This window comes from Periplaneta americana, chromosome 10 (assembly GCF_040183065.1).
Source record: "Periplaneta americana isolate PAMFEO1 chromosome 10, P.americana_PAMFEO1_priV1, whole genome shotgun sequence".
In the NCBI taxonomy this organism is placed as follows: Eukaryota; Metazoa; Arthropoda; class Insecta; order Blattodea; family Blattidae; genus Periplaneta; species Periplaneta americana.
The window spans coordinates 29,574,819-29,598,685 of record NC_091126.1 but is presented as its reverse complement, the minus strand read 5'-3'; the positions used below and the strand labels follow the sequence as shown (position 1 = coordinate 29,598,685).

The 23,867-nt window shown below is 36.1% G+C and overlaps 1 protein-coding gene across 3 annotated transcripts in view; it reads left to right on the top strand.

Annotated features, from left to right (window-relative positions):
- The window catches only part of Rap1 (RAS oncogene family member Rap1), a 211,478-nt gene that overhangs the window by 19,646 nt on the left and 167,965 nt on the right, over positions 1-23,867 (top strand). The window contains exon 1 of one of the 3 annotated variants that reach the window (XM_069837060.1): positions 10,119-10,289. The exons of the other annotated variants lie outside the window; for them this stretch is intronic. Within the exon in view, the coding sequence (XP_069693161.1) occupies positions 10,134-10,289 (156 nt within the window). The 5' untranslated portion in view covers positions 10,119-10,133. Of the gene's footprint in view, positions 1-10,118; positions 10,290-23,867 lie in introns of those variants that run through there. 3 annotated transcript variants of the gene reach the window in all.

The following is a 23,867-nucleotide window of genomic DNA, read 5'->3' as shown; positions in this document are numbered from 1 at the left end:
TTCGCCCACGTTGAACTTTGATGCCGAATAATTTCTCTACTTGAAAACGTCGTGAAATAAAACAAGTTTTCTTAATAAAGGATCTTCCATATATAACGCCCCTCTCACACCACAAGCTCAGCTGCATTTTCTGTACACCTCGCACAGTTACTGCGAATTGTGCCGCCATTTCTACTTCAGTTTGTAAAACCTGTTTAGCTGGAGAAATATCTATAAACAACTTAAAAGTGAATACAGATCCGTCTGACCTGTGCCATGAGAGATGTTCAAAGTGCCCTCTTCCTGATTCAGTACATTTTTGGCATCTTCCAAAATTGTTCTGAAATACTCGACTAATCTGTGCTTGCGAAACGTTGAAAATTACTTGTGGTATATTTCTTCACTTTTTGCATAACTTAAAACCAAAATAATCTCTTTGCAGTATCCTATACACCATTCTAAAAAATTAGAAGAAGAAAAAGAGAAAAGCTTGAACTACATTACGCACGAATGAGTAATCCCTTCAGTGGTCTCAAACAATTATAAAAAAATAACACTATACTACTCACGAATGAATAACTCGTTTTGTAGCTCACTACAGACAGATGAACTGTACGCATGCGAGGCCAACAAACGCCCTTGAACTTAGGCGCATAAGATGGGCACACAGTTGGAGTCATTGTTTTTGTACTTCCCATGTCGTCTAAAACCGAAATAAGACAAGTGTTAAATTGTCTTGAAGCTCAACTAGATTGTTCTGAAGTCCAAAAAAATCGAAATCCAATGATCTTAATGGAACCGACGCGTAGATAGCTCCGAAAAGTTGAACGTTCCTGAATCTATGATGAAGTATAAAGACGAAACAAACAAGAAACCCGCACCGAGATTTACCTTGCCTGACCACGCGAGATGGATTTTGCTTTTACACCAGCGATTAATTCGTTTATTGCCAGTTATTATGATCATTGTGTTAAATGTTCCAGTCTTCCGTAATATTTATGCGTTAAGTACGAGTATGCTACAGACAATCTTACTGCTAAAAACAATATTTGAATCTTGCGCCAATATAGTCTGGGTCGTCCTGTCCTGTCGTCACCCTAATGGTGAAACCTAACAATTTTCCAATTATTACTACATATGCTAGTGGATTATAGCAGTTTTCTAGTTATTAGATTGATTTTTTTGCCAACTTTGTTTCATATTTCGCTACTGACAAATACTGCTATTAGCAGTCACTTTCTGTTACGTTGACAGCATCCTTTGCCATTGAAGGAGTTGTCAACGTTCATGAAACGAAATTTACTAGCGTGTGAACTTGAAATTTGAAAATAATTAATTATTAGGAGTATTAAATATCGCTAACGGAACCAAATAAAAATACTGAATGACGAGAATGGTATCTAAAATGGATGGGGACATGGTTTTTATATTTATTAACTACAATTCTAACTTTTGGTGTTTGTAAATCCGAGCTCCAATTATTTGATATTTGTGTATTTTCCATCGTCAATCTGACAAACAGACCACGAGTCCTATCAGCTAATGTGGTGGTTCCAAGTTCTCAAACCTTGAGAACAGACACACAAGAAACTGGTTTGTGACAACACACTGAAATAACTCTTTATTCGCAATAAATGGACAAGATCTTATGGCATCGGAAAATTAATAATTTATTTGTTATCCAGGAGCTATTTTGAAGATAAAATAGAACGCCCATGACATTTCTGAGATTGGGAGCCGCATATTGGAATTACTTGCACAGCACCTCTTCACGAACTAATAATTGAACCTTGAACTGTATTGTGGAACGTTGGTTATATGTAGAGCCCTTATTTTGTGGTGAATTAAAGCCACTTATAGTGGTACGTAAATAAATATTTTCCTATTATTACTTACTGGCTTTTAAGGAACCTGGAGGTTCATTGCCGCCCTCACATAAGCCCGCCTTTGGTCCCTATCTTTCCTATTATTATTATTATTATTATTATTATTATTATTATTATTATTATTATTATTATTATTTGTTAACAGTATACCTTACTATATAATCTTTTAATAGAACATAACAGAAAATTTTAACATTTCTCAATCACTTTTCGCATTTTCTAAATTGTCAGAGCGAAGATTGGTTTGCCTGTCGGTAAGAACCACTCCATAAAGAGAAAAACACCTCTCACTTTCTACGTTTGTGGAAGGAAACCATACAGCTTCAAGACACTCGCTGCAAACAACTTAATATTCTTCAAGTAAACCCTTCAGCACTTGTATCACATAGTTAATACTCCCTGCATTTCCTAACGATGCCTTTTCTTGCAGCTGTAGTGCTATATAACACTGTATAACATTTTTTTGAAAGATCTTTAAGCATTGATATCTGGAATCAATAGAAATTTACGTGCTGAATAAAAATGATTGGTTTTGGAATAACCAGAATAATCCCAATTCGGTGGCAATTGTGTTGTATATTTCACTATTATGCAGAAAACTTCCTATTTCGGTGTTCATATCAATTTCGCATTATTTTGCGGTTTTTAAAACTTGATACTCTTATTATTGCGTATTTGGGTAAATGAAATCTAGATTGGCGTATAGCAGGAGAAATGGCAAATCATGCTTTTGCGGATATCGTTAATAAAAAAATTGAGGGTTTTAGTTATACATGGAGTTCACAGAGACTAGTGTAATAGTCGGCTATTGAACTCTTTGGGTGCTGTGCATAGACATTTCGCTAGCCCGCGCTACGAGCGTGCTAAACTAGCCCCAGCTATCTACTGATTACTTATACAGGATTCATATCATATCATATCATATATCGCTAACACTGGTTTATGAATACGAAAAACGTTAGTTCGCTGATCATCCACCGGAAACCCGCGCTAAGAATGTCTATGAATGTGGCCAATAGAGATTAAAATAGTTCACCTCGTTACATCTAACATGAGTTGCCTATTCATTTGAATCTTTTGTTTTGAATGGATCGGAATGACAGACTGACTGGAATATGTGCTATACAGTTGACTGAAGTATACGAGAGGTCTTCGTTAGTGGAAAAATAAAAATAAGTGGTTATGTAAACTAAATTATAGAAGTTTATTAAGGAACTAAACTTGGAATTTGAACCTTCGCTAACATAAGGTCGTTCATTATCTGGTAGAAAGGGGGGGGATACTTATTTAACCGGAATGGTAAAACTCTACCAACTTCGCTCGTATACACCCCTGGAAAAATATCGCGCCATCTTATGTATTTTTCTCGACAATATATCTGCAGTGCTTTAGAAAAGTGACATAGTTTTCACAAACCTTTTTTGATAATTTATTGACAACTTACGGAACATCTGCTCGCTTGGAAAAAATACATAAGTATTTCTCCCATTACAATAATTCGTACAGAAAAAATAAAATCAAATCGACATAAACCAGTGTAAGTCGTCAATAAATTATCAAAAATGGTTTGTGGAAACTGACTTACGTCACTTTTCCCAAGCAATCCAGATATTTTACGCTAGAACTTCCACACTTTCCCTTGAAGCTTGTCTCCGCATTATTACGTTTTCATGTTATCCAAACCAATTTAATTTCAACATGGAATTTTCATAATTTCCTTTCGGTTGGTCCAGCTCAAACAACTGTTTTGCTGGTGTTATTCAATCCAAACCGAAACTGACATTTAAAATTATTTCTCGTTAGCTTCTATGCCAGTGTCTAGTGCTATTTTTAAATAAAGTAAATCTTGTGAAATTGTAATAAAATTAAACTATAGTCACATATTGTGGATTTATTTGAATTTGCTCATGCAAACTAAATTAAAAATATTTTACTAATGGATGTGAGATGCAAGGGAGCATTAGGTTTACAATTTGAATCTTTATAAGGATTTTTTTTATTTCCCTTCGAATTAAGCGGTCTGCGCTTCTCGACACTAGCGAAATCTATGAGCACGCTCGTACAGACTGCGCAATTAACGGAAAGTTAAGACCTTGCCATTGCACCATAATAATAATAATAATGATAATAATAATAATAATAATAATAATAATAATAATAATAATAATGGTTCTTTCATAATCGGGCTATTCGCTGCCCCACCTTGTATTTATAATTATTATATACTAATTTTCCACACACATATTTAGACGGTGACAAAAACAGCTGCCGATTTACGAAATTTTCCGTATTAAAAGTCCAAACTGAATTAATTAGATTTGGCTAAAGTCCTCAAAAAATAAAATTACAAGCCTTATAATATTGTTTTCGGGGTGGGGGGGGGACGTAAATGTAACTGATTAAAATATTTGATTAATTGTATGTGGCAAATATAAAATTAAATTAATTGCCTCATGTTGCAACAAATCGTCCAACATATTTTTAAAGAAGTTTATTCTGAAGTCTGTAATTTTTGAAGTACATGTAGCACAACAGTGAGAACGTTTAAGATGTAAAATAAACGTACACAATGTTTTCTGAAATACTGTAGTGGCAGTGACCACATTTCATGTGGTTCGGGAAACTGTTGCTAAGGAACAGTGGAGATTTAGCTTGTGAGTGCTATTTCAGAAGGCACCAGCTGTGCGTACAGTATGTGCATAATGTTACAAACCTCAATAGAATGCAACTTTGTAAGAGCACATCCTGCGGATGAACCAAAAGAGGCCAAAAGAACACTTGCATATTTGAGCAGACACTTCAGAAACTGTAGTACATCAATGCTGTATACGTGTAGATGATTTACGAGATGGACCATGATGAATATCTTGGATGATGTGATGAGTACATGGCAAACAAACACGGGAACCCCATTTGCTGCCTGGTTTAAATTTTAGACACAAAGATAAACAGCGGTTAGAGGAGGAAAGTGCGTACTAAAGAAAAAGAAAGCGTTGAAAAGAAAAAAATTGTGTGACGCATTTACAACCCCTAGAGGTCGTCGGAATACCTGTCCGAACAACTTCTCGTCTTGTTTTCACCCCCCTAGAACGCTGTCCCGAAGAATGTTACTTCGATGTTTTGCGTGGGTTTGTGGGGTAGTCAGTTTTCTGTTTCCGTCCCTCCAATTTGTTAAATAAAACAAACTGAATATGTACGAAGCTTGTCAAATGCGGTGGTACAAGAAACGTTAATACTACGGACTTGAAGGAAGTTCTTTGTAGTGTCATTGTTTTGGTAAGCTGTAGATAATATTAATGCTTGTTAGCACTCAGAATTGTTTACACTACTGCAGCCGTAGATTAGCGACTCGTGCTCCACACATGTTACCTCGCCTTTGGGTCGAGGTTCAAGGATTTGTATCTGTATGTTCCATGGTACGGAAGATTGTTTTATTTTTTGTCCCCATTACCTTCTAAGTTTTGTAGCTAATCCAAACAATAGATATTTAGGAAGTTTATGCTAAGTTCAGTGTTGCTTTCGAATAAATAGACTCCAGAGCTAGCCAAAATAGCATGTGGACTCCAACTACGTGTACTAGAAATGAAATGCGCTTAGTTTTGTCTTTCCTGTCATATTCAGAGAGTTGTTCCATTGTCTCACGGAAGCATCTAGCATTGCCGAAACTTGTAGGCAGAAATCGTGGTACCCTCTCTGTAATGCCATTTTACAGTAAATTACATTTTCATGAAATGTTTGAATGTTTGCGTGCCATTTTGAACACCTTTCTTCAAATAACAAGCCTAAAATACGAGTGCCGGGACATAAGTCATGCCAAATTTTTGTGTTCCAAATTTTGAAATATACAAGTGAAAGGGCAGGGATATGTGTGCTAGGAGGGTAGGGATCAAACGTCCATAAACAACACAGCATCATGCTACTTGAAAGGGCAGCAGGAGGTAGGAGAGGGTAGGGTAATGATCAAACATCCATACACGACACCGACACAGCATCATGCTTCTTGTGTTTATTATGGTAGTTGGATTAGAATTACATCACACATACCCAACCTAAAATCCGTCGCGTGACAGCCATCTTGCTCGGCGGTCGACTCACAATTGAAGAGTTTACTGCAAGAATGATGGATGTCACTTTCATGTCGAAAATGAACCAAGACTGTCAATGCATAGCTTAAGACATATAGAATGTACATAGAGAGTTATATGGCATTAACACTGATAGTCATTGTCCAGTAATGATCGGAAAATCACAGTTAAGCTTTGAGCGCTAAGCATTTCAAACTTTCAATTGCTTCTCCTGCAAAATGTATTCCAAATGACATCCATGATTCTTGCAGTGGACTCTTCAATTGCATTGCGCATTACTCGAAACATCGCTTTCTGTGCCATAAACATATAACACTGTTAACCCCGTAGTGATGCGACCACATACTCGTACTATGGATGCATGGCACGGCGGTCAACTCGCAAATGAATTCATATCGTTCTTTGCACTGTTGCCGACTGAAGTGTCCAGAAAATCGCGAAAGAGCAGCTCAAAATTTGCTAGAGTTATTCTCAATAGAGAAAGTATTATTTTTGTCGCTATAATGTGTTGAAAAAGATGTTAAACCCCAATTTAAGCCAAAAAAATAAAAAAAAAGAAACCTTTAAATTTAGCGACAAAATTGCTAAATTAGCAACACTGGTTCTCTCTGTGATAACCACATATCACACTGCCATTTACTGATGGGACGACCAACTGTAGATACCATATAGACCTATCTCGTGATACTATTGCTTAACTTGAAAAAATATTTGACATGCCTCATGTCGCAAATTTTGTAATAATATGAACATAGAAACGCAGCAGACACTCCCGATTCCTCACAATGTTGTGTTTATTTCTCCCTCCCTCCCAACGTTTTGTCTTTCCTGCCCTTCTACCCGCTATTGACAGTCATTTGTACAATGCGGTATATTAATAAAGGAACCACAGGCTTTCACGAGGTACAGCCTGCTGTTATACCACCAATTAATTCATTCATAATAATTATAATCATTGATACAACGCAGATCCACGTCCCGTTGATGCACCAGTAAAAACGCTGAAAGCTGCTAAGTGATGTATAGTTCCGTCGTGTTACCTCTAGGAAGGAGAGAATAAGCAAATGCTTTATGATTCCCTCACTGTTGTTGCTGGTTTTAAGGCGCCATGGTTTGGACTACACTTCGTTTCATAATGTCTGACAGGTGACGTAAAAATTGCCGGCAGAAAGGAGGCGGTGCCCCGTAAATAGCAAACAACAGATCTCGAACCTTCCACTACTCGTTTCCAGTTGCCAGATGGCAATAATGAGTAAATGCTTTTTTTTTTTTTTTTACAAAACATACTGATTTAATAAACATAACCCACTAATGTAAGAACTAAACAACACGAAATAAAAAGTAGGCCTACTTGTTAAAAAAACAAAAGCGAAATTCACTAAATGTATACATATATGTTTTGCTTATAATCCTGTGGAGTTGGATTCGATCCCCGGCTTATCCCCGATTTATGACTTGAGTTGGACAAACCAATGGTCCAAGTAACAGGAATTTTCTCCGGGATCTCCAGTTTCCCTGTGGTATCACTACAAATCTCCATTTCATCGTGGGTGTAGCGTGGACAAGGCTCCTATGGCGCACTCTGGACGGTAAATTGGTCTACACAATTGGCTTAATAATATGGTTGAATGGCAGTCAAGTAACCACCATGATTTAAAAAAAAAAAGTTTGCACGATAGTGTTTTTTCTCGTCGTCACAGCAAACGACGACCACGATTGAAAGTTGATTTCACTGAATTGAGAGTTGCCAACCTAGATAAGTATGTTGAAATATTAAAAATAACTGCTCCAGAGTCGTAATGAAAACCACTGCCTTCTATGTATGCTACAATCCTAAAATGTATGTAAAATTCATACGCAAAAGGCAGTGTTAATTTACATTATATGAAACAGATCACTGCATTTGAAATGTACTGAACTTTATTTAAACATTTCAAACTTCACAACAAAAAGGAGTAAAAATATTCCAATTGAACATGAAATATTACAAGTACCTGAATCAGTTTTACTCCTTCACATTGAAGTTGATGAAGTTTGTACGTTGGCCAGACTGCTAACCTTCAGTCACCTGTTCATAGTGTAATGTACGTACTGTAGGGGAGAGTCGGGTAGTATCGGACAGTGCGTTTCTTTCATCTACCACCATATGGTAGTACCACAGTCTACTATATACAGTCGCGAAGCTTGAGATGTTTTTTTGCAAATCTCGTGATAAAGCGCTCCAAGCGGTTAGCAACTAGAAACAATAGACTGTCCATGGTCGACTTTGGACTGTGTCGTATTTCTATAGAGTGTTAGCTCGTTGCGTATTTCACATTGATGCTTGTGAAATGTTCGTTATTGGTTGTAATGAAAATGTTAATGGCTAAAATATAATATAATAATTGTAATAATAATATGGGACAAGGAGGAGACGTTTGTAGTGCTATAAATTGTAGCAACAGTAAGAGAAGGAGGCCAGAGTTATCCTTTGTCCGATTTCCGAAAGATTCAGAAAGGTTCCTGGGTTTCCACAGGAATGCTGTGCAGAAACAAAACTCTTAATTTTGAAGTTCTTTGTGACTGTTAGAATACATTATATCCTTAAATTTCACAATGAAATGTTTCAGTCTAACCGGAAGGACATTAGATACCGGTTAAAGTTCTGTCACTTAGGCTGCTACATTTCCAGAGAAATAAAGGTTAGGTCTACTTTTTTTTTCAGATATATTTTTAATTGTAGCTATTAATTTTGTAATTATTTTTATGTGTTATTTTACTAAAGACGTAGAACAAATTAAGTTTGTTTTAATGAAATTTATTGATCACGTTTTATTTTCAATTCTGGTGGGATTATTATTGCTTAGGCCTACTTTTTTCTTCAAAGGATATGTTTTTAATTATAGCTGTTAATTTTGTTGTTATTTTTATTTGTTGCTTTACTAGAGACGTAGAAAAAGTCTGTTACAATAAAATTTATTGATCACGTTTTATTTCCAATTCTGGTGTGATTATTATTGCTTAACCTCATCCCACTTTGTTAACTACGTAAGCCTACACTACAAGTACCGGTACGCGTAAGTTACTCCATTAATTCATATTTCCATTATTATTGTTGTAAAGGGAAATGCAAATTAATATTTATTGGTTTCATAGTTAATTATCGCTATAATCTTGAATGAGTGAAGCGATTATAGTAAATTTCAGTTCGTTTTGCACAAACAAAAATTATATTACTTATTTCTTGCAGGTATCTTCGAGTTTATAGTGGAATTTAATATATTTCATTAAAATAATAAATTAACTTTATGCATTTAATATTTCAATAATGGAAGGAAGGTGTTAATTTTTCCAAAAGAACACGACAACGAAAGTGTAACATATTTTGTCGTCTTCTGGGAGAGAGATCTGCGATGATGAGGCGATAGTAGCGATCCTAGTGGTGAGCAACTACCCATGTTTGCATTTTTACTACATATTGAGCTTCGCGACTGTATATAGTAGACTGTGGTAGTACCTGAATGACATGGTTACGTTTCTCTATGCTACATCACAGAAACGTAACCGTGTCAATCAGGTACTATCATCGTGTGGTAGATGAAAGAAGTTCACTGTCCGATACTACCAGACTCTCCCCTATATTAAACACTTTTTAAATACTATTTTCAAAATATACTATCGTGCAAAAAACACTGTACAATACGCGTTTGTGAAGTGCATTACAAAATCTCAGAAATTGAAAAACTCGCTCTGCTTCCCAATCGTGTATCATAACGTAATTTTTTTTGCCTTTTTGTAAGTCCTTTACATTCCCCAAAGATTTCTCACGTATTAGTTAACACTCTATTTTATAGTAACACTTTAAGCTTCAAGCTATAACGTTAAATTCATTCTGTTCCGTGTTTACTCATCCATAATGACCGTAACTGAATGCAAAATACTTTCAGGTTATAAATTTGACAAGAGCAAAAATTATATAGAGGATTTATATTACAATTTTTGTGACTGTTGACGATTGTGAAACATGTGCTCCATGTTTGAAAGTTAACGCACCGATATATTTCGAAATGCTGCACATTTCATTTCATTTGTATGTCATGTTGATTTACCTTTTGCACACAGATAAGTGATCTTTCATTGTGGCTTTCGAGTATCCATTATCGATTTATCTTTTGTGACGTCAGTGTGAACGCTTGCATAGATAATGTTGGAAAGGTCCAATTATTTTCCTGTTGCCTTAATAGAGAAAGAGTATGCAGGCTATAGTTTTTTTCGCCATTGTGTCGCATCTTTTGTTGCGAGGCGAGTGCCAGTAGTGATAGATGGAATTCGCGCTTGTTCCCGTCGGACTCATTTCAAGGTATCTAGTCTTCAGTGACCTGGAAAAACGTCACAAAATTTTCATTCATGATCACGAGGAATGCTCTTCGGATTTCTTCTACAGTTGGTTACCCGAGATTGATGTGCTGTTGAGATAAAACTGCTGTGGGGGAAGGTTTTCTCTGAGTACGGTACATTTTTTACTTTACCGTTTTTATAATAATAATAATAATAATAATAATAATAATAATGATTTATTTAACCTGGCAGAGTTAAGGCCATACGGCCTTCTCTAACACTCAACCAGGAGTAAAAACTGCGTTACAGAAACACTACAAATTTACAAGGTACACTACAATTTTACACACAAAACTGAATAAGATAATAATAATAAAATGTAAACATCAAGTAAGAAGAAATCAGACATAATATATAACATAGAGAAGGAAAGAAAAAAGCATAATAAAATGTGACCAGCAGGTCAAAAACAATTAGGCCTACAAAGTATAAAAAATAAGACAATTATTGATGATAATAATAATAATAATAATAAACAAGAATAGTAATGATAATAATAATAATAAATAATAATAAAATAATAACAGGCCTAATAGTAATAATAATACTAATAGTAGTAATAAAATAGTGCAGTACAAAGCATACAATGAATACAATATTTTTAAGTATACACAGTAAGGAAAATTATGTTTATATATAGCTCAACTTATCACATTAGGTTTGTTTATTTTATTTTAGTTGGTTATTTAACGACGCTGTATCAACTACCAGGTTATTTAGCATCGATGAGTTTGGTGATAACGAGATGATATTTGGCGAGATGAGGCCGAGGATTCGCCATAGATTACCTTGCATTCACATTACGGTTGGGGAAAACCTCGGAAAAACCCAACCAGGTAATCAGCCCAAGCGGGGATCGAACCCGCGCCCGAACGCAACTTCAGACCGGCAGGCAAACGCCTTAACCGACTGAGCCACGCCGGTGGCTGATATCACATTAGAGATATACCATTATCGGAAAATATGAAAACAAAAATATAAAATAAGTTAAATATCACTAGAACATAAAAAAAATGTGAATACGTGGAAACATGCAATACAACACTTGTCATAATAGTAAGTTAGTTTGGCAGCTCGTCACAAGATAATTTTCTAACTTGGATTTGAAAGATTTCAATGTTCGGCAGCCCTTGACTTCAGGCGGCAGAGAGTTCCAGTGACGAGAAGTAGCAACAGTGAAAGATGAGGAATACAGAGATGATGTGTGAAGTGGAATTTCTAGCGTGTTATCGCGTTGTGATCGAGTATTAATATTATGATAGCGAGAGAGAGTATGAAAACGAGCGAATAAATAATAGGGGGATGAAGTGTGCATAATTCGATAGAGGAGAGAGAGTGAGTGAAGATTTCTCCTCTCATGTAACCTAAGCCGTGATAACTTCTCGAAAGAAGGTGAGATATGATATCATCACTTAGATTTTCTGCATTATATTTGCAACGAATAGCATTTTTACCTCGTTGTATAGGAAATACAGAGACATCATTTTATTTTTACTAACATTTTTAATACTAACCTGGCTATACTTTGGGATTAATGGTTCAGAGCCGGAAACATCGTTTGCTACCCCTTTCCACGATTGAAGTTCGATGATACTGGCGTAAAATACAAACAAATCACTTTACTAGGTATACATGGGAGGGAAGAAAAGTAGTTCATCCATTTACGTAAACTAGGAGATATCGTAATTTTGAATTTGATAATTTTCATCAGGTTTTTGTTTAATCAAAATACAGTACAGTATTAACAATAAGTGTTTTTACTCATGAACTGAGTTATCCATGCGAACGTATTCATTATGCAGTGTATAATATACTATCTGCAGCACATTAGCGTACAGTATAGAGAACGAAGTTAAATTGAAAAATAATCATAATAATATGGATATTTAAACACATTTTTGAAAATGGTGGCCGTTCATTTCGATGCAGGCTTCAGTTCTAATGTGCATATTATCGCACTATAGACTATTGCATCTAATTCCAATTAACAGTTTCGTCCTTCGTACTAGTAACTCATGTTGAAATAATTCTATACCTATTATGTATATTAAAGAGTCTTACGTACTGTAAATTCAATCTTCACTTCTGCCCGACCAGCATAGATAAAATTACTCAGACGTGCTATCTACTGTCCGTCCAAGTGGTTATGTCGCAGGATCGTAGAAAGGGGGGAAATCACGTGACAGTTAATTTTATTTTTATTTAAGTTTTTTAAACAGTTGCGGGTGAGGGAAATCGGGATGCGACGTGGGCAAACAGACGACAGTACCTGTGCGAAAATATGATTCAATATTGAAAGCTCTTTCGTCACTTGAAAACGCGAACATATTTCTGGAACGTACTATACTCACTAACTCAATACTGTTTGTGTTTACTACGACCTTAAGGCGACTTTGACTGTATACGCTTGGTTCTGTGAGGAGAACAGTTGGAAGTTCACTAGTAGAGGGGGTGGAAATGAAGCACATTCAAAAACTCAGGTACAATAAAAATTGAAGTAAAAATAAAATGATGTACGCCATCGACGTAGCTCAGTCGGCTAAGGCGCTTGCCTTCCGATCAGGAATTCAATTCTCGATTGGGTTGATTACCTGGTTGGATCTTTTCCGAGGTTTTCCCCAACCGTAAGGCAAATGTCAGGTAATCTATGTCGAATCCTCGGCCTCATCTCGCCAAATACCATTTCGCTATCACTAATTCAATCGACACTAAATAACCTAGTAGTTGATACAGCGTCGTTAAATAACCAACTAAAAATAAATATAGGCGTACAATAGAACCCCTATTATCCGTGGCAATGAAGAGTGTTTGATGAACGGTTAATCGAAAAAATCGGATAATCCGTACCATAAAAGATTTTCGTAAATTTTGTGAATAATGCTTACACTTTCCTAATTTCCTCTATGGTCTTGTATTGAACACGCTAAGTAGTGGGTGAGAAGTTCACTGATATAAGTTTGGTTGTTAACAACGGGATTTAAGGAGACAAGGAAATTTTTTCTAATGGCTATCTGAGAAAAGATAGGAATAGTGGAGGTCTCGTACTGTAGATTTAACATAATTTATATGCGTCATCCTTGATTTTTATTAAATTGCACACGGTTGTGACTCCAATCTCGTATTCTGAGATGAACCACAGTTCCTCGTTTCCCTAAACCACTGTTATTTTCACTTTTTATACTTACGACAACACGATTTCTTTTGATACTCATGGAAGACATTTTATATAGAAGTTATACAGCATGACAACTCGAACAGCAGACCATACTGTGTAAAGGTAAAGTCTTGTAATAACGCTCTCTAGAAAAAATAACTTGCTAATATAATGTACAATAGCATACTCCATATATTTCTGTAGGAAAAAAGCGACAGAAAGACAGTCGGATAATACACCAATCGGTTAATAGGGTGACGGATAATCGGGGTTCTACTGTATTTCGTTCACTAATGTTTCAGCCAGTGGGAAGGTGTAATTGATACCTGTCCAGATTGAAGTCAGGGATGCGTATAAGCACACGTCAGTTAGAAGAAACCAAGCACGTGTTGCAACAAATTATTTGAAATTGTATTCTCCGGTTGCGAGCTGAAAGCATCTTGTATGTTAGGATTAAAATGTAAGTAAACCAATTATATGGCGTCCCTAAGAGTCTTGTCTCGAAATATTGATAGAGATGATGGAAATGAACGTTGTGTGTCGACCAATTGGACGAAATAAACCCATGCATACATATGTACATACATAGCTAAAATAATACAAAAATATATAAATGTTTTAAGGAAGGATGAAAACATTTCCTTGACTCACTTGCGAAAGCTACAGTTATAACAGCAGTACCGCACTAAACGTTGAAGAAAAAAAAATGTGCTACATATAGAAAAATATTCTACTAAAAAAAGGAGATTTACGTAAAATTGATTTAGTTCTGACCTAATTAGAATTTTATGCACTCAAACCAATCGACTATGGACAAAATTCTTAGTACTATTACGCAGCAAAACAATTGAACATTGAATAAGAGTTCTCATAAAAAAAAAAAAAACGGTGAATCCACGTTGAGCGCTGCTATGGTTTTTGCAAGTGGGTCATGACATTGTCCTCGTCCCTCTTTAAAATATTTATATACATCGTTTTTTTTTTACCTTGGGAATTTAGTGAAGTGAATTTTAATGGCAGGCAGAGTAACTATCTCATGCCCCCATGTTTTAGATTGCTACCAGTGCACTTCATTAGAACCAGGTACCCAGCTTCGAAGCCGTTAGCCCTGTGAACTTACAATATATTTATTTTCCCCTATTATCATAATACAGGGTTGTTATCTAAGAAATTAGCAAGTTCTTTGTGATAGTAGAAGAGACAGAGTGGGGGAAGGGAAGTATGATTTAGCTATATATATATATATATATATATATATATATATATATATATATATATATATATATATATATATGAAGAGTTCGCGGGTGAGTCTATAACTGCAAGATGTAGTGCTGTTTCTATAGAAAATAAAGGAAAGGATTAGTGTATTCGTGGCGATAATTCTCCTTTTTGCCATTTTTCATAAGAACAACATTAAATTTCGTAGTGATCCATTGAATTAGGTAATGGCATCAACCTTAACAAAACTGTGACATTCATCGTATTTCCCGCGAACTCTTCATATATAAATTTAAATTATGGTCATTTAACGACGCTCGCAACTGCCGATGATACATCAGCGTCGCTGATGTGCCGGAATTTTGTTCCGCAGGAGTTGGATCGAACTCGCAACCTCGGGCACAGAAGGGCAGCGCTATACCAACTTCGCCACTCAGGGCGACTATGTGTGTGTGTGTGTATGTAACCGCATCCAATTTTTGACAGACTACGTTCATTTTCGTCACCGTCATCAATATTTCGAGAGACAGACTCGCAAGTGGGCTACATAAGATTGGTTTACACTTTAATTCTAACACACAACATAGTTTCAGCTCGGAAGCGAAGAATGCTGATTAGCCCCCTCTTCAAATAATTTGTTGCAACGGGCTTGGTTTCTTCTAACTGTCGTGTGCCGATAAACTTTACTGGCTCGAACCTTCTCAGGCACTACCCCTACACCAGGGCTGGGCACATTACGTGATTCTGAGAAATGAGCGCTATTTACTTTGAAGAGCAATTCTTCCGAGCAGTGTGACGCTTGCATACTGTACGTCACTCACTGTCAGTGCAGTGGTTGATTCTGTAGTAGGATGGCGAACATTAAAGGTGCATCCGCCTGAGAAGCTGTATGTCAGACGAAAACCTAAATTATATTTTGAGATTGAACATGGCTAATTCATATGTTCCAAACATTGAAAGGCTTCTACAAATAAAACAATCTCATAAGTCTCGGAAAACAAACGCATAGTTACTTTGGTGATTGAGTTTCAAGAAGTTTTGTTTCAATAGAAAATATTTATTGATTTCAGATCGATAGAAGTAAGATTTCATTACAATAGTTTATTCATGCAAAAGAATAGTGTAAGATAATGTTTATTAATAATTTTCTTCTTGTGTTTCTGATTGAAATCCTTTATTACATATGTTTGTATTATTAATACCATTATGTAATTGTTAAAGCACTGTGCATATAGATTGTGTAAATAAGCCTAATGATTTGTGTGTGTGTGCGTGCGTGCATGTGTGTATGTGGTGTGTAGAGCGAAGTTTATTTCATTTAATTAATAAAAGTGTTATAAAGTCTGTACTGTACAATGGATTGATGTAATATCCTTATAAACTATTATGTACTGACAGACTGAATGAATAGAACAACCGTGGCTCTTGTTATATTAATGCAAGGAAGGTAGCTGCAATGTGAGTCCGCCATTGCTTGAGCGTTCTGCTCTGGCTTGGAATTGAAGGCCTTGCGGAGCCAGAGTAGCTCTAGCTGGCGAAACGGAGCCGCTCTCATGCCCGGCGCTGCCCTACACTCTGCCCTCAAAATATAAGTCGCGGTAAGAAATCTCGTTAATTTAATGTATTTCGCTATAAGTGACAAACTTTCGTGTCCGTGTCGCTCATGAAATTGATTTATTTCGCTCTAACTGGCAAACTGTCATGTCCGTTTTCATTAATTAGTATAATATCTATTACAGACTGCTTTAAATGTACAATTACATACATATAAATTATACTAGTGTGTACAGTGTATATATTATGTAATATACAGCAATCAGATCGTTTTAATAATATTAAAATAATAAAAAGTGTAAATTACATTTATCGGTGGAATTCTTCAGGCCGGTGGACAGTCCTGGCAATAAGGCTTGCTTGAAAGACGTTACGGTTTCCTCAATATATTTTGCACCGTTTGCCCGACATTCACACAAGTCTCGTCTCAGTAATATATTTTTCTTCCTTCAGCCCTGAATTTCCTAATTAATCGAAGATAGTCTCTTCTATAGAAAACAATGTCGTCTCCAAATACCACAATAGCTCATCCACTACGTGATACATACTTAAATTTAGTTATTTTCAATAATTGTTGCAGCGTAGATCGAGAGAAGTTACGGAGTCCTCAATCATTAATAATTTGGGTCATGATCTTTTTTAATGCAGGCAGTTCACTTCGAAAAAAGAATTCTTGGATTTTGGACCTGATTGCTGATTTTGTCAAATCATCATTTTCTAGAAAGAGGACATTTATTGCGAGTTTTGCCTCGACTTTTCAAAACATTGTTGTTTTCTTTTGCCTCTTTTCGAATCCTGTATACAGTAGCTGTTCCTACACCCGTCTCCTTTCCTGTCATTACAGCAATCTATTTCAGAGTCAACAAAGGATTTTTCTCGTGAAGCGAGTTAAACACATTAAGCATAATCTTCTTTCACCGCTTCTGATTGGTTGACCTCTTTTATGTTTTACGACCAAATTATAAGCCATCGTGTGTTTATCCCGCAGACACTGTTTTTATTATACACTATAAACATACAAGAAGGGCATATATACACACAATCCGCAACACAAATATTAAATTTACACTTTGTTATATACAGTTATGGGAGGGGTAAAAGTAGGAGGAAAAAGAATAAAGTGCACAAGATTGGCTGATGTAATGGCGTTGTTAGCAGAAGAGGAGATGATACTAAGGGATATGCTATTGGAGCTAAATGACAGCTGTGAGCAGTATGAGATGAAGATAAATGCAAACAAGACGAAGACTATAGCTGTCGCAAGAAAAATAAAGAAGAAAAAATTGCGAATTCTATCTAAGTGAGTAGTAGAGTAAGTTAACAGCTTCAAATACTTGGGATGTACTGTAAGCAGTAACATGAGCTGCTGCCAGGAAGTCAAAAGGAGGTTAGTAATGGCAAAGGAAGCTTTTAATAGAAAAAGGAGCATCTTCTGCGAACATTTGGAAAAAGTAACTGAGGAAGAGACTAGTGAAGTGCTTTGTGTGGAGTGTGGAAGTGTATGGGACAGAAACATGGACATTAAGACGAAGTGAAGAGAAAGGAATAGAAACATTTGAATTGTGGAAATGGAGAAGAATGGAACGTGTGAAGTGGACAGAGAGAATAAGAAATGAAGCTGTGTTGGAAGGAGCGGGTGAAGAAAGAATGATGCAGAAAGAGAAAAAGGAAATTGGTTTGGTCACTGGCGAGAAGAAACTGCCTACTGAAGGATGCACTGGAAGGAATGGTGAACGGGAGAAGAGTTCGGGGCAGAAGATATCAGATGATAGACGACATTAAGATCTGTGGATCATATGCGGAGACTAAGACGAGAGCAGAAAATAGGAAAGATTGGAGAATGCTGGGTTTGCAGTGACAGACCTGCCCATGGGCAAAACATTTACATTATATATAGTTCTGATTTCAAATAAGATAATAGAAAATTTTGATTCTAAAATGTAACTACGAACACGTGAAGCTCAGCCGACTGCATGCAGCCAGGTGTAGGTTAAAATATACAGGGACATCATTTTATTTTTACTTCAATTTTTATTGTACCTGAGTTTTTGAATGTACTACACTCCCACCCCTTCTACTAATGAAGTTCCAACTCCACACAGAACCAAGACCGCAGATAGTAAGCAGTACTGAGTTACTGGGTATAGTACGTTCCAGAAATATGTTCGCGTTTTCCAGTGACGAAAGAGCTTTCAATATTGAATCATATTTTCGCACAGCTACTGTCCGTTTGCCTACGTCGCATCCCGATTTCCCCCACCTGCTTCTGCTCGCCCCTCTGTAAAAGCTGGGCTGTCTTAGCTCTTTTCTGAAAACATTAATTTCTCTTAGGAATTGGACGTTTACGTAATATTATACAGCTGTTTAATTTAACTTAAATAAAAGGGCCTCGTTAAGTAATTAACTGTCACGCGATTTCCTCCCTTTCTACAATCCTGCGGCATAACCACATGGACGGACAGTAGATAGCATGTCTGAGTAATTTTATATTTTCGGGTCGGGCAGAAGTGAAGATTGAATTCATAGTACGTAGAGTAGGTACAGAATTATTTCAACATGAGTTACTAGTACGAAGGACGAAACTGGCAATTGGAATTAGATGCAATAGTCTATAGTGCGATAATATGCACAAAAGAACTGAAGCCTGTATCGAAATGAACGGCCACCATTTTCAAAATTGTGTTTAAATATTCATATTATGATTATTTTTCAATTTAACTTCTTTCTCTATATTGTACGCTAATGTGCTGTAAACAGTATACACTGCATAATGAATACGTTCGCATGTGTAACTCACTTCGTGAGTAAAAACACTTATTCTTAATGCATTACTCTACTTTGATTAAAGAAAAACCTAATTAAAATTATCAAACTCAAAATCGCGATATTTCCTAGTTTACGTAAATGGATGAACTACTTTTCTTCCATCCTATACCTAGTAGAGTGATTTGTGTTTTACGCCAGTATCATCGAACTCCAGTCTTGGAGGGGGGAGCAAGCGGTGTTTCCGATTCTCTAAAGGTATAGACAGGTTAATATTAAAAATGTTAGTAAAAATAAAATGATGTCCCTGTATAAGCCTACAATCCGCTACACAGACTAAATTACATTAAATTTATCCTTTGTATGCATTTCGATATTCACAGAAAATAAGAGAACTTATGATTGTAAGACGTGAGAAGAAACACGTGAAACTTACCTTATTGCAGGAAACCAAAAGTATGTTTTCAACCCGAGTGATAAGTACACAGTTAATTTAGTTTCAAAATTGCAGTAGAATTACAATTCATGATGGTTTTAGGTATTATGATGATGCGGAGAAAACTATGCAAGTGTTAAAAAGAAGTATTGTTGAGATGAACTGCATGCATGCAACGCCTAAAATCGCGCTCAATCTGCGGTGCTTACGACAGGCGCATTGCAGGAGGCAACTCTCTGTACGCCCTGTGGCATCATTGTACGGTGCACTCTAGTAGTAATAATACGTGGATTTCTGCAAACTTAAAGGACATTTATGTACTTAATCGCGCAGTTCATAAATGAAAGCTCATTTTCTATTATTAAAATTATTTTTACGCAAGCCAAGGAAATGTACATCTCATTTGTATTCACAATCTATTATGTATATCTTTCGAATAAGATCTGAAAAGTAATATAATTCAAAATGTGGGATATCTGAATTATTGCTAAACTCATAACACGTATACCTGTAAGCAAAAAGTACCTCTTCTTGACCACTTCTTTTCTATTTCACTTTCTAACCGATATTCGTTACACCTAATTACTATGCTGAAAGTTCATTTTGTTCCGTGTAACATACTCTTAAAATCCTGTCTAGCACAGAAGTAATTAAAAATTATATTTATCGCCTACACCTCGTGTTTGCAGGTATTGAATTGAATGGACTTGTCTGCTTTAATATAAAGGAACTTCATATGCTTTGCTGTCTGGATTCATGTATTTACCTCCATGATGTTCGGTCATTGATTATTCACTTCTCAAACCTCACCATTTGGTTTTGCTCATTTTAAATATATAAATATATAATTATTGTTTAATCTTCTGGTCGGTCTGGGTAGCTTAATCGGTATAGCGCTGGCCTTCTTGTCCTCTAGGTTGTGGGTTCGAACCCGGCTCCGGTCGATGGCATTTAAGTGTATTTAAATGCGACAGGCTCATGTCAGTAGATTTACTGGCATGTAAAAGAATTACTGCGGGACAAAATTCCGGCACACTGGCGACGCTGATATAACCTCTGCAATTGCGAGCGTCGTTAATTAAACTGTAATTTAAATTTTAAATTTAATCTCCTGTGTTACGCTTGTGTAGTGCTTAACATTGTAACTTGTTACGTGGTGACCAATATTTGTTACTACGCGTATTTTATTCAATCAAGACGTCTGAAAGTTTGTGCGACTTAATGGGTTTACAGAGCTGTAAGACAGATTCTGTTGTGGCGACTTAAAGAAATAGATGCTTTGGTGTCTTATGTATGCAAATGGGGATACTTTGTGATGTGGATGTGATTAGTAAAGAGCACACACAACGCTTCTATGAATTTATCAATATTTCATTTAAGAGGATATTTCTGATAAGTTTCTTGACAGAAATTCAGGTTTTTATTATTCTACGCAAGGAAGTCCAATGCATTGAAGTCCGGCGATATTGATGGACGTGACATTATTCTATATAGTTAAGTCCACTGTTCACTTCTATGTTTAAAATTAGACTTTTTTTAATATCAGGAGTGTAGATGTTTGCCCAGCTATTAAGTTAATTGTGAATGTTAAATTAATCTCATATCGTAAATAATTATTCACTGCGGGTTTACTGAAAAACTGTTCATATAAGATAATGGAAACAATGGTCCTGATCTAATTCTTAAGAAAGGAATCATGTAATTTCTTGTAACATATTCCGATAAAGAATCGTTTTCGATCCCAGGGTCCACACCTGTGGAGTAACGGTCAGCGCGTCTGGCTGCGAAACCAGGTGGCCCGGGTTCGAATCCCGTCGGGGCAAGTTACCTGGTTGAGGTTTTTTCCGGGGTTTTCCCTCAACCCAATACGAGCAAATGCTGGGTAACTTTCGGTGCTAAACCCCGGACTCATTTCACCGGCATTATCACCTTCATATCATTCAGACGCTAAATAACCTAGATGTTGATACAGCGTCGTAAAATAACCCAATAAAATCGATCCCACGTGCATTGAAATATTATTCTTAGGCCTAATTTTTGTCCAGGAACACCTGGAGCTTTTAAATACAATTAGGTCTCTCTTATTATATCATCGTAATCTGTATCTGTGTATTTCATGTTCGTCTGTGTCCGTCCATCCGTACTACGAAAGTAGTTTGTGAATATGTTTCTACAATTTCCTGAACAGAGATGTTGAATAAATATTCTGTTTTACGACTGGAGGAGGGTAGAGCGCAACAGTTTCTGAAGTCAGAATTGCATTATACTGTGTTATTTTGGGTTAACTTTCGTGATAATCCTGGCATTACTGGTTGTATATTATCAAATTATGCCATCAGCATTCAATGTTGCATGACCGATCCTGCATTCAAAATATCTTAGTGTCTTGAGGGCGAGTGAAGCAAACAAATGAAATCCACTTGCTGATGAACGTTCTTACAACATAGTTTTAACACGATCTTAAAATTTGCACATGACGGCATTTATTCCGGAAGAAGAGTGTAACAGGAAACCTTGCTTATCGGCATGTATAATTTGCATAAATACATAAAAATACTGTAATATCTTATAAATGGAATACAGTATGAACCTAAATTTCCTTGGAAAAAAATATAGGTTTTATTCTTTTCGTTAATTTAACTTTTACAAGAGTTGATGATTGGCAGACACGTTGGACCAAATGCATAAAACTAAGTGGGTACTACTTCGAGAAACGCCATATCAACCTGGACCCTACCTAATGTATTTTTCTGATTTTTTTTTTACTTGCCCTCGTGTAATATTCGTTTTTAAAACTTGTAATAAGAAAAATACACTTGGAAGAGAATGTAAGGCGCGCCAGATCACCACTCCCATGAAAAAGAATAGAGGCAACAGGCTTTCGTGATTTGTAATAGCTCAATGCTAATGTACTACACGTAAAGGTCATATGTTCGATCCTCATTGTTTCTTTCAAAGTTAATTAAAAGCTGAATATGATTAACAACGTTTCGTTTGCATACACATAATAAATAGTAGCAATAATAATAATAATAATAATAATAATAATAATAATAATAATAATAATAATAAAGTAAATCCATGGCGCTACAGCCCATGAAGGGTCAAAACCGACCAACCGGGTGCTGGCGTCACGTTCACAAGTCGAAGCAGAGATGGGTGCTGGCGTCACGTTCACATGTCGAAGCAGAGATGGACGATCATCCAACCAAAATGGAGGTATCGTGTGGTTAGCACGATGATCTCCCCCTCAGCCGTTATAGTTAATTTGCGAAACCGGATTTTCGCTACCTATCGTAGCCCCCACAAGTGCATCACGATGCTGGGTGGCTGCCTGTCCCGTACACTGGCCGAAATATCATGATAAAATTTCTTCCCCATGAGGATTCGAAACAGCGCGCATTCCGTAATGCGAATCCTAGGCAGGATGCCTTAGACCACGACGTCACGGCGGCGGACAATAACGATAATAATAGTAATAGTAAAATCAACTAGATTTCTGTTTGTAATTCAGTATAAAACAATATAATAACACGGAGGTGAACTTTTGTCGATTTAGTTGAATGGATTTTTCGTTTTTAACGCCAGAAAATTTGATATTGTTCGGAGAATTTCTCCACAAATTTTCGTGCAAATATGTCCCTTCAATCAGCTTTTTCGGTCAACGTTTAATTAAAAGCTTGCACACTAAAGGTATCGCAGATGCATTTTACTTACATATTACTTTACTAAACATGCCGCTACTTCAAATTTTGTACTATGTCCATGATTTTTTGTAGGTCGACTTAAATTTGTGTTTAAGGACACTTGCTATCAGAATTTTCCTTAAGTCTCAGAATTTTTTGGCGGAATACTGTACTCATTTCTTTTTGTTATACCATAATTTTTACCTCTTTTTATATTTGTTTATATAAATAATTTTTCTTGGCTCTTGAAGAATAATTGGAAAAAAACTAACACTGTAGTAAGTTGTATTTCAGGGAGTTCGGTGCGAGGAGCAAATTTCCAGTAAAAATTATTAATGCAAATAATTTTGACAAATATGAAATTCTGTACTTAGGTTATTTATGTGTACAAATTTTCAAATATCTAGCAGAAAATGTTAAGAAAATTAAAATTCATGTCTGTGGAACCGTAATCATAATGGAAGAGTCCACTGCAAGAATGATGGCTGTCACTTTCTTGTCGAAAATGAACCAAGACTGCCAATGCATAGCTTAAGACATATAGAATGTACATAGAGAGTTATATGACATTAACACTGATAGTCATTGTCCAGTAATGATCAGAAAATCACAGTTAAGCTTTGAGCGCTAAGCATTTCAAACTTTCAATTGCTTCTCCTGCAAAATGTATTCCAAATGACATCCATCATTCTTGCAATGGACTCTTCAATTGTAAAATTTTGGTAT